The 13,548-nt window shown below is 41.3% G+C and overlaps 1 protein-coding gene across 1 annotated transcript in view; it reads left to right on the top strand.

Moving 5' to 3' along the window:
* LOC139734550 (uncharacterized) overlaps positions 1-13,548 on the top strand; it is a 70,463-nt gene that overhangs the window by 20,004 nt on the left and 36,911 nt on the right. Inside the window, exons 16-26 of the mRNA XM_071645324.1 lie at positions 929-1,165; positions 1,967-2,206; positions 3,205-3,441; positions 4,419-4,541; positions 5,313-5,508; positions 7,023-7,300; positions 8,020-8,159; positions 8,522-8,699; positions 9,279-9,514; positions 11,671-11,785; positions 12,868-13,227. Coding sequence (XP_071501425.1) covers positions 929-1,165; positions 1,967-2,206; positions 3,205-3,441; positions 4,419-4,541; positions 5,313-5,508; positions 7,023-7,300; positions 8,020-8,159; positions 8,522-8,699; positions 9,279-9,514; positions 11,671-11,785; positions 12,868-13,227 — 2,340 coding nt within the window. The remainder of the gene's footprint in view (positions 1-928; positions 1,166-1,966; positions 2,207-3,204; positions 3,442-4,418; positions 4,542-5,312; positions 5,509-7,022; positions 7,301-8,019; positions 8,160-8,521; positions 8,700-9,278; positions 9,515-11,670; positions 11,786-12,867; positions 13,228-13,548) is intronic.

Genomic DNA, 13,548 nt, shown 5'->3' with positions numbered 1-13,548 from the left:
CCCCCCAACAACTCCCCTATACAAAACCTTTTCACATTTCTTTGCTGATCATAGGAGTGTAAGTAAAGAATTACATTTATGGTGGCAAAATGGTAAGTGATGTCCCGAACGGGTGCGATACTAACAGCTATTCAAATTACATGAGTAACGAAATGATTATCTGTTTTACAGATCAAGTTCAAGTTCATATTTATTCGTTTTCCACAATATACAAACATAAATCTCACTTTCTTAAGTGACAAAAACAATGCATACAATTGCACAGAGAAAACAATAATAGGAAAAAAAAACTAACAGTGGCGATACATTGCAATAGTTGCTAAGATAACGAAAGTGAAATAGTTTTCAATATATGCACTGTGTGAAAAAAAACGGATAACAAAGCAATGATCATGATAAAATAATTTCACAGATAGCGAAGCAATGATTATATCTCCTTTACAGATAACGAAGCAATAGTCTTATTTCTTTCACAGATAAGGAAGCAATAATTATATATCTCTTACAGATAACGAAGCAATGATTTGAAGAGTTTGTTCGCAAAAACCGATAAGTCCATATTTGCCAAATGGAGGTATTTGTGATTAAAGGTCAAGAAAAATAAAGAGAATAATAAGAAAATTGTAGCTTCTTTTGACCATAACTTCAAAAATGTACCTTTATATCTAGTGACAAATATATCGCTTAAAAGGTATTATTTTGTACTCTATGACAGAGACCGTACTTCAAAATCATCAAAAATGGACTTATCGGTTTTTGCGGACAAACTCTTCATTTTACCTCCTTTACAAATAACGAAGCAATAGTCACATTTCTTTCACAGATAAAGAAGCAGTAATTATATCTCTCTTACAGATAATGAAGCAGTGATTATATATCTTTTACAGATTTTACAGATAACGAAGCAATAATTATATCTCCTTTACAGATAACGAAGCACCCACTATATTCTGCCCGGACGATATCAACGTTGTTGTTGCGACCGGCGCGTCGACGGCGAACGTTTCCTGGTCCGAACCGACCGCCACGGACAATTCGGGCGAAGTGTCTGTCACCACTGACCTTTCACCCGGAACTTATTCCATCAGCCACCAGACTGTAACCGCCACGGCAACGGACTCCTCCGGGAACCAAGTTACTTGCAGCTTCGATGTAGCTGTTATAGGTGCGATAATCATTATTTTTAACAAGCTTTCTGTCGCTTGAGCACAGTTATCTATAGGCCTATATTTTTCATATACATATACATACCATGGGACTCAAGATAAGGTGTGACCTAATGGCCCGAGGTTAGTAAAAATTATGTCGGGCTACCTAATTTTGAAAAACGCTATCTTATCGTAGCCCGTGGGGCACTTAGGAGTCAACATAGATTGCTATGTTTCCGTTTGTTTCGGGGCTCCAAAGTTCTACATTTAAAGACTAAGTGGCCCCAACGGGCCACCAGCGACCAGATAAAAGAAAAGATAGTCTTGAGCCCAATTTTGTGTTTGTATTTTTTTTTTTAACAGACATGATAACTTTTTACATACACAATTGGTATAATGATAAACACCTGCTGTGTATACATGTTTGAAATTGAAGAATTAACTAATCAGAAAATAGAATTGATTTGAAGGAAAAAAAAAAGAAGCCCGGTCTCTGAATACAATTTTATTATTCGATAATGTATAAAGATATATTACACAAACTAACTAAACTAACATTACTCTCACACAATATGAAAATAGTTGAAAATAACTTTTTAAGTGAATTGTGTAAACATGTATGTATTGACAGTGATTGATGTATTGACGTCATAGAGGAGTATTGTCATGGCAAAGTTTGCGTAAAAGTGCCATTCGTCAGCGCACCGGGGTTCTATTGCGAGTATTTCACGTAGACAACATGCTCTGTACAACACTTTAATAAGTATCCCACTGTTGTCAAGACAATTAACATGAATTAATTCCACCTGTTCTCACAGATATGGAGCCGCCGGTGGTCAGATGTCCAGCAAACAGCACACGCGAACTCGGCCCCGGCGCCAGTGACGTCACAGTATCCTGGAGTGACCCCGTTGCCACGGACAACTCGGGGTCAATCTTCCAGATCAGCACCGACCCTGTATCCAATGTATTCACGGTGGGAACTCACACGGTCACAGTGACGGCCTACGATCCGTCCGGCAATCCATCCTCGTGTGTTTTCTACGTCACAGTCTATGGTGAGTTCACTCACACCCACCTCCTTTAAGTGCTGCTACTGATGTACGTGAGATGATCATGATAATGATTATGACAGTAACCATAGTGATGATGATAACAATGATGACAAATATAAAAGTTTGATTGAAAAAAATTGATAAAAAAAATTGTACGCGTTATATTCCTTAAAAATCAAAAGTAATGGTTATTATGTTCACTATTATTCATTAAAAGAGGCCCACACTCTACAAGCATTGTCTTTTAGTGGGTCCCTCCGTTTTTTTCACACAGTGCATATTGACAATTAGCCTATTTCACTTTCGTTACCCCAGCAACTATTGCAATGTATCGCTACTGTAAGTTTTCAGTTATTGTTGTTTTCTCTGTACAATTTGACATGCATTGTCTCTGTCACTCAAGAAAGTGCTATGAGATTTACGTTTATATATTGTTTTATTGTGGAAAAACGAAATAGAATTTGAACTTGAATTGAAAATTATTATCTTATCAATTACTGTCATCACTACTGCCAATATTGTTTTTAGTATTATCATCTTCACTGTAGGCATCATTATTTCTTATTGTAATATTGATATATATCACTTCAATTTAGTGTTTTCATTATTGTCTTCGTTACCATCGATACTATGATTTGGTAGCACTATTCTTCATGCGGCCGTTAGAGAGGATAACTATAGTTACATTCAGACGGCAAGCCCTAACCTCGAGGTTAAGCTCTTGCCCCCTAACTTCGATGTGTGTCCATACGACGAAGCTCAACCTCGAGGTTAGGAAACCTCGAGGTTAAACTCCTGCCCCTTTGAGTGCGTTGATTTTTGTGTCCACACGGTGGATCTAACTACGAGTGGGGTTAGTCGCTCTTAACATTGAGCTAACCTCGAGGTTAGCTAACTACGAGTGCGTCTACACGGTCCCTAACTACAAGCTTAACGAAACCTCGAGGTTAAGGCTTGTCGTCTGAACGTAACTAATGAAATTGTCCATCTCGTTCTCATAGCTGCCACGCCTCCCGAGGTCACGTGTCCAGACGTCATACTGCGGCAGTTGGAGGAGGGGAGAATTGTTGTCATGGTGACGTGGAGCGTGACAGCCTATGACAACCTTGACGGTCCGGTGGCGGTGTCGTCATCACTACATCAGGGGAATTTCCCGGTGGGGACGTACCTGGTCGTTCACACAGCGGTAGACGCGGCCGGCAATGTCGGCCAGTGTAGCACAACTATCATTGTCATCGGTTAGTACTTTACACGTGTACGTGTCTGTGTGAACCTTGGGTTATCATAGAGTGTCGAGCGAATGAGATGTAAAGGCATCTTAACCCTAATCCCACCGGGTTTTTTTGAGGGACTTGGAACCACGGGGGGGGGGGGGGGGGGGGGGCGTTTTGGGCCCCCTTCAGATCTGGGTCGTGGATCGCGCGATCCTCGTGAAAATTTGCACTGAGATAGAGGTCAATGTAATCTACAAAACTGTACAGTTAGATTTTTCAAATATTGATTAATGTTTTTTATATCAATTGATTTATGCTAATTTATGCAAAAAGATATATATATATTTTTGCTTATAAATAGAAAATAAAGCCCCAAGACTTTTAATTTGTGGTGAGCATACTCTTTTTAATTTTCTCAACAATAATATTGAATCAAAAATTCGGCTTCATAATTGTTTCTTATGTATTTATTATGTCTTTATTGTTTATTGGATTTCTTATCTATTTTTTGTTTTTTCCGTCAAAATTTGTAGCAGAAACTTTTTAAAGCATAATCAGGCTAAAATAAATCATTGCCAGCTGTTGAAAGTAAAAATATTTATTTTTATATGAATTCATTGCAAAAAAAAAACAAAACAATTTACATTGGATTTGTACACAAAGTCATGTTTTTGAGCAATTTATGTATATATGTATATATATATATATATATATATATATATATATATATATATATTACCGTCTTTTGCACATTCTGTAAAGGAGATATTGTCTGCTAATATATCCTGTGCTGAAATTTAAAAGCATATCAGTGGTGGCGTTGCCAGGCCCAGAATGTGTTTGTTAAAAAACAGGGTATTGCATAATAACACAAAGCAGAAAACATTTATACTACATCATTATGATTCCCTGGTTTCTTGTAAGCCTTTATACATTTTTATTTAGCATACGTCACGTGATCAAATCATTTGATTGTTCACACTGATGGTCTCTTTCCCCAGAAAACTGTGGATCGCTGTACTTTGCCTGTGACCAGGGCGTGTGTCTGCCCAACGAGTGGCTCTGTGACGGCGTACCGGACTGCACGGACGGGACGGACGAGGGGAACTGTACCAGCACTCCAGGTAAACGTGTTCAACCTTGCCTAGTCCTAGACAGTTGCACAGAGCTCGGTGCTTGATATGTTAATTAATATAGTCCCGTTTACAGCTGGTGGAAGATGTACGTCAGTGGCAGCGTGGTTGCATGGTGAATGTGGTTCCATGACAGTTGCCCCTGCGACAGTTGCTCCCATGAAATATCTACACGCTATTAAAAGACAAACATATACATTTTACCCACAAACAAAACCCTAACCCCACATCAAACTAAACCTAAAACCCTATCACAACCCTAACCCTAAGTCCTTGGAGAAAATTAGATCGGAGCAATTATCGCAGGAGCAGATGTCGTGTCACCTTTGTATGTATAATTAAAACGCTTGTGATAAAACATCAGTTCAATTTTCATTTCAAACTCCAGCGGCTAAATCTATGGCATAAATGATGAAATAAGGGATGCAACATCATCTTACGAACATGTCCGTTGGTTGGTGTGATTTCTTTTTACATGGAGAAAATGCAGTGTCTTTGTTCTTGAGGCGTATCATTAAGATCTGGCATGGAATCTCTTTAAGACTTCAAAAAGTACACGTCCCATCCATCAGTACTGTACCTCTCATGGCGTAACTTGCTTCTCCAGTCTGGATGTGAGATTTGAAATTATAATCAATTTGTATGATCACGAGAGGTTGTTAAGGGAGACGAACAACAAAATTTGTAAATGATCATGTAACCTGCACTGCATAAGATATGAGTATGATCTTTGATCTATCAATCCCAATTTTACACCAACAGCGGAGATAAATCCAGCCTCTTGTGGACTCACCCCTGCCATCACTCCGCGGATCGTGGGCGGGACCAGTGCGCTGACGGGGGCGTGGCCGTGGAGTGCCTCCCTATCTCTGCGGGTGTTCACCCTTCCCTTCTACCACTCCTGTGGGGCCTCTCTCATTTCCAGCCGCTGGGCCATCACGGCTGCCCACTGCCTCCGGTAAGGATTCTATCTAGACTGTGTGATTAACATCGTTGAGATGGACAGGCAGAGTTTCTTTAACATTACTAGATTACACTGTGGCATAGTGGATAAGACTCCCGACTCCCGATCGGAGGACCCGAGTTCGAATCCCGCCTAGTGCTTACGTCCTTGGACAAGATGTTTTTACCCACTATGTCCCTCTCGACCCAGGTGTATAAATGAGTACCTGGCAATGCTAGGGTGATAATAACAACAGTGGCAGCACTGAAGAGGCTACCCTGGGTAAATAAGACCTTATTTTATTATTATTATTATTATTATTATTATTATTATTATCATTATTGTTATTATTATTATTTATTTATTTATTATTATTATTATTATTATTATTATTATTATTATTATTATTTATTTATTTATTATTATTATTATTATTATTATTATTATTATTATTATTATCATCATCATCATTGTTATCATTATTATCCTTACAGTTATCCATTGTCTCTGAATAAGGCTCATGGAATGTTTACTCAAACTTCTGGATTATCAAATAAATTTCCCTTACATCGCTAACTAACTATCTTTCGTGTTTATGTAAATATTGAGGGGTGTAATAAGATGTAGAAATATCATATGTATAAGTGGTCAGCGTAAAAGCGAATGGTCAAAAAATGATGAGTGTTGGAAACAAAGGTCTTTACCTGATATATGTGGTTTTACAGCTGTGGGGAATAAGTTGGTTCAGTTTATTACACAAATGATTCAGAAGTTTATGCAAACGATGGAAAGACCTTTTCCCCATGGTTCTCTTGAACATCTTATCATGTTGAGTCAAGTAGCTTCTTATTCTCCCCTTAATATATCACTTACTACCGTTCAATGACTAATACTTGTTGGGCGACCAATATACAGATGATGCACAGGACAGAGTGGATCGGTGAGATTTGGATGCGCGAGTTTAACTTTGGAACTCTTTAAACCCATCCGCTGCGTTCGTTGGTTTTAGACTGCTCCAAAGTTAAACGAGAGCATCCAATTCTCATTGATTCACGAAATTGGACTGTGCATCATTTGTGCTATAAAATGGGCCCGTAAATTCTTGAAATTCAACCATTTTCCCAATTATGCCTCCAGTACACATACATCACTATACAAGACTTGAGCCATGGCCATGCATTCGGATTTTACCGGACGCATAGCTCAGAGTGGATCAGTAAAAATCATGACAATGCATGACAATTGACCAATCAGATTGCGGAGATTCTTAAGCCCAGTTTATAATGGCTATTCCTTGCTCAAGAAGAGATACTCCAGTATGAATTAAACACAAGTGTCTTTCATGGCGTGATGTCATAGCCATTCATTGCCTTGGAAACTGGTTCTAAACAATCTCACTTGACCATGTGTGCACCTGGTTCCAAGCCAAACTATGACAAAAAAAAAAGTTTGACGTTATCACTTAGGTACTGTGTTGTATTGTTGACAATACCCTAAACATTTCCGGGCACGTTCCATTGTCTGTGCAGACCAACGGCCGTAGGTCTCATAGCAGACCGACTCGTCCTCGGTGATAACCAACTGAACGGTCAGTCCCCCACGCGTCTCTCCGTCGACATCGAGAGCGTCTACGTCCACCCCGGCGCCAACTCCTTCACGCTGGACTTCGACTTGGCCCTCCTGCGGCTGGCCGAGCCCGTGGAATTCAACGACTTCGTCCGTCCGGTCTGCTTGGAAACCACGCGGGAGGAACTGAATGTCTACGACGAATGTGTCGCCGTGGGGTGGGGCCGAACGGGGACAAATGGTGAGTGCTGTTACCCCCTTTAGCTAGAAACCGGAACTATTTGATGCCCCCTTCTTCCGTTATGGAGCCCCATTAAGTGTTTCACATGGATTATTAACTCCGTGGACAATGCACGTATTCTATTTATATCAATTTATATTATTCATTCCTTTTTTTTATTTATTTAGTTCTTTTTGTATTATTGTTATTAAAATGCGGTAACGAAAGTTTCGATAAACCTTATCATCATCATTCGCCTTTCCCTAAATACCGGAATACTTGGATGCACGAATCTTATCATGGAGGGAAAAATATTGATGAACCATGTGTTTGTTTGTTTGTTCTTGGTTTTTTTTTTCTTACTGGAATGTCGTAAAAGGGAGGAGATAAGACAAGGTTAACGTAAAATGACTCGGTGATATTGATCCAGATAAAGATTAACCTTCGCTTTAGCGGGATAAAATGGATCAGTTTATCTATATTCACCGAAGGTATATCAATATTCCGTTTGGTGAGTATGTACATTAATCGTGTTATGCTGTGCATTGCATATGTTCGAGTACACCGTGAGGATTATCAAAAGAACATCTTGCCGAAATGGCCGATATTTGTAAACGTTTGATTTATAACTTTCTGGTGGGCAAATTCTTTCCTTGTAAACGGAAATATATGTTACTGTGACAAATGAACTACGATGCTAACACTGGCCTTGGTCTTCTTTCCCTTTTCTGCTCACACAGATGCAATATCTAATGATTTACTGGAGGCGACCTTTAACCTGACCGGCGTTGCCGATTGCAGGGAAGCCATCGGGGATCCTCTTGTCACGGACAACCAGATCTGTGCTTGGTACCAGGATGGGGGCGTCTCCATATGTGGGGTAAGCTCTAAGTATCGTGCAGAAGAGTCGCGCAGTGGATATGTAGAATGAATTCCAAGCGCTTCAAAAATTAGGTAAGATGAAATGAAATGACATGATCTATATATCTATGTCTCTATCTATATATCCATTAATCCATAATCCATCTATTTTATATATCTGTCAATCATATCATATCTTTGTTTCATTCTTCGTGTCTGTCTGTCTATGATAAATCTGTCTCTTGATGCATTGGATGTCTATAACTATACTCATAGAAGAGGATGTCCACAATGCAGTCGATATTGTGTGACATGTGCACGGTACTTCATTGACAGATGAGGTTTACAGACATAAGAGCGTACCTCCAATTTTACTCGCAGGGGGACTCGGGAAGCTCGCTGGTGTGCAAGGAGTACAGTGGGGCGTGGCGCATGGTGGGTGTTACCAGTGGCAACCTGGGCTGCGCTGATGCCAACAATCCCTCCGTCAACAACTACCCCAACATCTTCGCTCGCGTCTCCGTCTTCAAAGATTGGATCAACTCCGTCATTAGTGGAGGTGTGCTTTGCTTTGTATTGTTTTAGATTTACATTATGGTGTTTGGGTCCTTCTTTATGATTTTTTTTTAAAGGAATGAAACCGACATACCACCTGGTTCCGTGTAGTGGTGAAGTCTATACTCTCTTTATCTTTGTTCATCTTGATGTGGTCCGTGCTAATATATTTTCTTAAAATATCAAATGATATTAGTCTTTCCGTCTTTCGAGCGTAAGCCTTCAAATCGGTGCGTTCTTGGACTTAACCTGTAGCAAGCGTAGTTCTACAGTGCATAAGATTTATTGCCACTAAGTACACGCAGCCGATTACCAATTATCTTCTACCTCCAATTATTTGACCTACCAATAGGAAACCAACAGCAAAGTTTTCCTGTAGGTACATTGTCTATGTAATTACATCTGCTAATAGCCTGAAAGAATAATCCTTTGGAGGATTCTCTTGAATCATTAATTACCGGTGATTGTGATTTCTGCGATGGTGTGACGAGGTCATTTCACGCCACTCCATGTATTCTGCAAAGTTGTGACTGCATTGAAATAATATACAGCTATACCTTGTATTTTCCATGATTTCACGTAGACCCAGAGTACTCCTGCGAGCCCATCGAACTCACCCCTTGTGCCGGTGTCCTCCCTTACTCCGAGACCTACGTCACCTCCCAGATGCCCTCCTACGAGCTCTTCACCAGCACCCTTGAAAGGATAGGCAACACAACCTGCCACGCCCTTCTGCAACAGGTGGTCTGCGCGGCCATCCTGAAGGAATGCCTGCCGGGAGAAGAGGGGAGACTCCCCTGTCTGCAGCCGTGCCAGGAGGTATGGATTGGGTCATGGAAAGAGTGTTTGGGTGTTTAGAGAGAAGGCTGATTGTTAGTGAACCAATTTATTGTTGATGTCCAGGTTCGGGGTGTGGTCCTGAGAGGAGGGTAGACTCCCCTGTCGACAGCCGTGCCAGGAGGTATGGATTGAGCCGTGGAAAGAGTGTTTGGTGTTTAGGGAGAAGGCCAAATGTTAATGGGTCAATTGTTGGATGTCCAGGTTCGGGGGTGAAGGGGAATTACTTCAGGGCTTGGGTGTGGTCCGGAGAAGAGGGGAGACTGCCCTGTCAACAGCCGTGCCAAGAGGTATGGATTGGGCCATGGATGGAGTGTTTGGTGTTCAGGGAGAAGGCCAAATGTTAATGGGTCAATTGTTGGATGTCCAGGTTCGGGGGTGAAGGGGAATTACTTAAGGGCTTGGGTGTGGTCCTGAGAGGAGGGTAGACTCCCCTGTCAACAGCCGTGCCAAGAGGTATGGATAGTACCATGGAAAGAGTGTTTAGTCCTTAGGGAGAAAGCCAATTGTTGATGAACCAATTTGTTGTTGATGTCCAGGTTCGGGAATTAAGGGGAATTGTTTGAGGGCTTGGGTGTGGTCCTGAGAGGAGGGTAGACTTTCCTGCCGACGTATTCTGTACAAAGGATGTATGGGGGGGGGGGCGGGGGGCATGGAAGAGTGTTGAAGATGTAGTGTTTTGAGGATTAAGGTTATACATTGAGGGTGAAGTATTTTGGAAGCAATATAATGATAGCGGCTACTTATATACGGCACAGGTCTATCTCTCGGTACTCTTGGCGCTTCAATAAAATGCATATACATACATGAGAGAGCAGGGAAGAAAAATAAAACAAACAAATATGTGAGTTAAGAAAAGGTCTCGGAGGAAAACTTTAAAGATATACCAAGTCGTGGGCAGGAACAAATATCATAACAGAAGTCTTTGAAAGTGTAAGAGATCATATAACAAATAATATCTGCTTGGCCCGATCTAATTACCCTAATTCTTTCATTCTGAACAAACGAAAGATCAGTTATTATAAACTATGCACATTCTGTAATGGGAGTGTGACCATGTGTGGGTGTAGTGTGCGTGTGCGTGGTGTGTGTGTGTGTGTGTGTGTGTGCGTGTGTGCGTGTGTGCGTGCGTGCGTGCGTTTGTGTGCGTAATATCCGTAATATCAAACGAAATTGTACTTGCAGCAAACGTTGCACGCGACGACCGACATGTTCACATCTACTGTAGATGTAGTACCTGTTAAAGATTGGCGAGCTTTAGATCTGCGACGCGAACGCTAAGACGACGGTTGCGTTAGCGTTCTCCTCTATCCCTTCATGCGTTGTGCTGCAAAGTAGCTTTAAATAGATTTCGTGAAGACGCCAACCAGCCTATAAAAAGTAAAATAGCGCCCCCATTCGTCGTTTGTGGGGTGTGAAATTTCTCCTATTCAAAACAGCTAGCTGACTGTTACAATAGCATTGAGTAGCTCTCTGCGTCATGAAAATGAGCGGTCGCTAAAATAGCGCAGAATTGTCGTGAAATCTCAAACGACGCGAGATCGATTTGAATAAGCTGTCTTGCGCATGCAAAGAACAGTTTTCTTTTTTATTTCCTCTTAACGTTCGTGTCGCAGGTCTAAAGCTCCCTATTAAATCAGTTGTCTAAATATCGTTGCAAATCCCTTAGTGTATTCTACATATCAAGTACAACAGAAAACACTATCTTTTATAGAATTGGCTAATCAAAGCAGGCCTACCATGAGAAATGTTACGTTCAACCTCAGCATTGCTTTCGCAATCTACACTATTTTGTGCAGTAGGCACCCTACCTAGTTTGGCTCCCGGCCCCTCAATGAAATCACAATTATTTCCATACGCGAAATTCTCGGTCCTCTCTCTTACTCCTCATTGCGTAAAATTCGAAAGTCTATTTTATTGATTTCGATTGCATTGATATCTAGTTCTTTTTTTCTTGTCGTTTACCTTATTTGTTGTTTTTACAGTCATCCCCCATGAGAGAACGTGACAAATTGTTCTGCCCAAGAGCGAAAATAAGACCACAATTTCCCGCAATCATGAAATCATGTTCATCCAGTCGATAACTTGTATTCAACTCACCAGCATAATGTTGATACTATGTTTTGTTGCTGTTACAGGTGAAAACTGCTTGTGCTGACGAACTTAGTATCTATGGGAGTTTCCTTGATACAGTCTTGCCGTGTGAAACTTACCCGACTGGTCCCGACAATGAAACCCTTCTGTGTGAAAGAGGTACGTACATTGCATGACAGAACGAATTTAAGAGAGAATCATAGTTTTTGTTTATTTCTGTTGGCGTTTTCTTACTCAACTTGGTCTTTATCAGGCACCGAATGTGTATGCTTGTGTGTGTGGGTGGGTGTCATTTGCAAACTTTCTGACAATTACTACAAGTATCAATACTATTGTTACCATCATTTTATCATCGTAATTAGCATCATTTGTTTCCAATCATTTGCTGGCATCTATTTCAGTGAATACATAGTAGCATCTAAAATGTAAACATAAAGAAGATAAGGTTTCTCTTTAGAGAATATTTTGAATGTAAAATCATTGCTTAATCCGTAAGATTAACAGCCGCTATCAGCATGGTTGTCAGTGTTGCAATTTGATATTGTCATTTGGCTTTTAATTTAACTTGATTTGGAGTTTTGTTATAGTCTATTATTTGCCGTCGTGTCTCATTGCGTTCACCCCATTTTATCACGACGTGCAACATTCCTCATAATGCTGCGTTTACACCATGTTCCCCGGCAACCACGGTATAGCCACGTTTCAGACCACCGTGGACTTGAAACAACGCGGTGAGACGGGATAGGCAAACGTGACAGGCCGTGATTGCCGTGGATGCCTTGTCAGATTTTTAAACGGTCAAAAAAAAAATGCCACTGCAATCCCGGTGCTAATGAGGAATCTTGTATGCAGTGATAAAACAACAACAAAACGGGGCTGCACGTAGTAAGCCGTAACAAACTTAGCGGCTGTCCGTAGCGGGACGAGACTGAAAATACTGATAGTCTAGCCTGACCAGACGCCCTGAGAACAGCGTCTGATGGCTTTATGTTTACCAGGGCCAGGACTGGAACGAATAAGACTAGAATGCGAGGAGGGAATATGCAGAGGAATATCTCATCTACCCACGGCGCACTACGATTCGGGTAAATGGAGCTGCCGTAGCAGCCGGGAACATGGTGTAAACGCAGCTTTAAACATATCTATTATTTATAAATCATTCCTTGAACACCGAAATGTATTTTGCTGTCATGGCCTATGAATAGTATCAATGTTTATTGCCTAATCTTTGCTTGACACAGGAAGGGATTATTCTTGCGGCGAAGTCAATCTTGTCGTTAGTTCTGGCAGCCAAGTTGTCTTATCCAACCCGGTCTTTCCCGATTACGGCGTGGACACCCACGGCTGCACCTGGTTCGTGTCCGCTGCCGACCCCGCCGCCACCCTCGTCGTCAAATTCCGCGTCCTGAGCGTCGATGCCGTTGTCGGCACGCTCTTGATCGGAGCCGGCCACGACAGCACGAACCGGTCCACGCTCCTCCGCGAGGTGCGGACTGACCCCTCGGCCATAGAGACGGGGCAGCGTCTGATCTGGCTATCGTACGCCTCGCTTCTCGCCAGCCGGGGCTGGGAGCTGGAGCTGTGGGCCGTTGGCAGTAGCGGTAAATAAGAGCTCGTCAGTGACTAGGTTAAAGTAATGTGCTAGGAATCAAATATTTGCTGTTCGTAATATACTGATAAATTTGGAAGCAATATGGCTGGATACACATCAGTGTTTTCATGTAAATTGTGGAAAATCACAAAGTACCCATTTGTCATGTATTTCATTTCCCTTTGATACCTTTTTAAAGGTATTAAAAGGAAACCTAACCCGCTATACAAATATTTGACATGTAAATTGATCGACTACAGAGTGATTATGATAATACCTGCACAATGTCTACATCAATGTCAAGCAAATTACACACACGTAGCCGCGCCTG

This window comes from Diadema antillarum, unplaced genomic scaffold (genome assembly GCF_040938485.1).
Source record: "Diadema antillarum isolate AM-2024a unplaced genomic scaffold, OU_Dant_1.0 seq00000532_RagTag, whole genome shotgun sequence".
NCBI classification, from domain to species: Eukaryota; Metazoa; Echinodermata; class Echinoidea; order Diadematoida; family Diadematidae; genus Diadema; species Diadema antillarum.
This window is presented reverse-complemented; position numbering and strand designations above follow the sequence as displayed.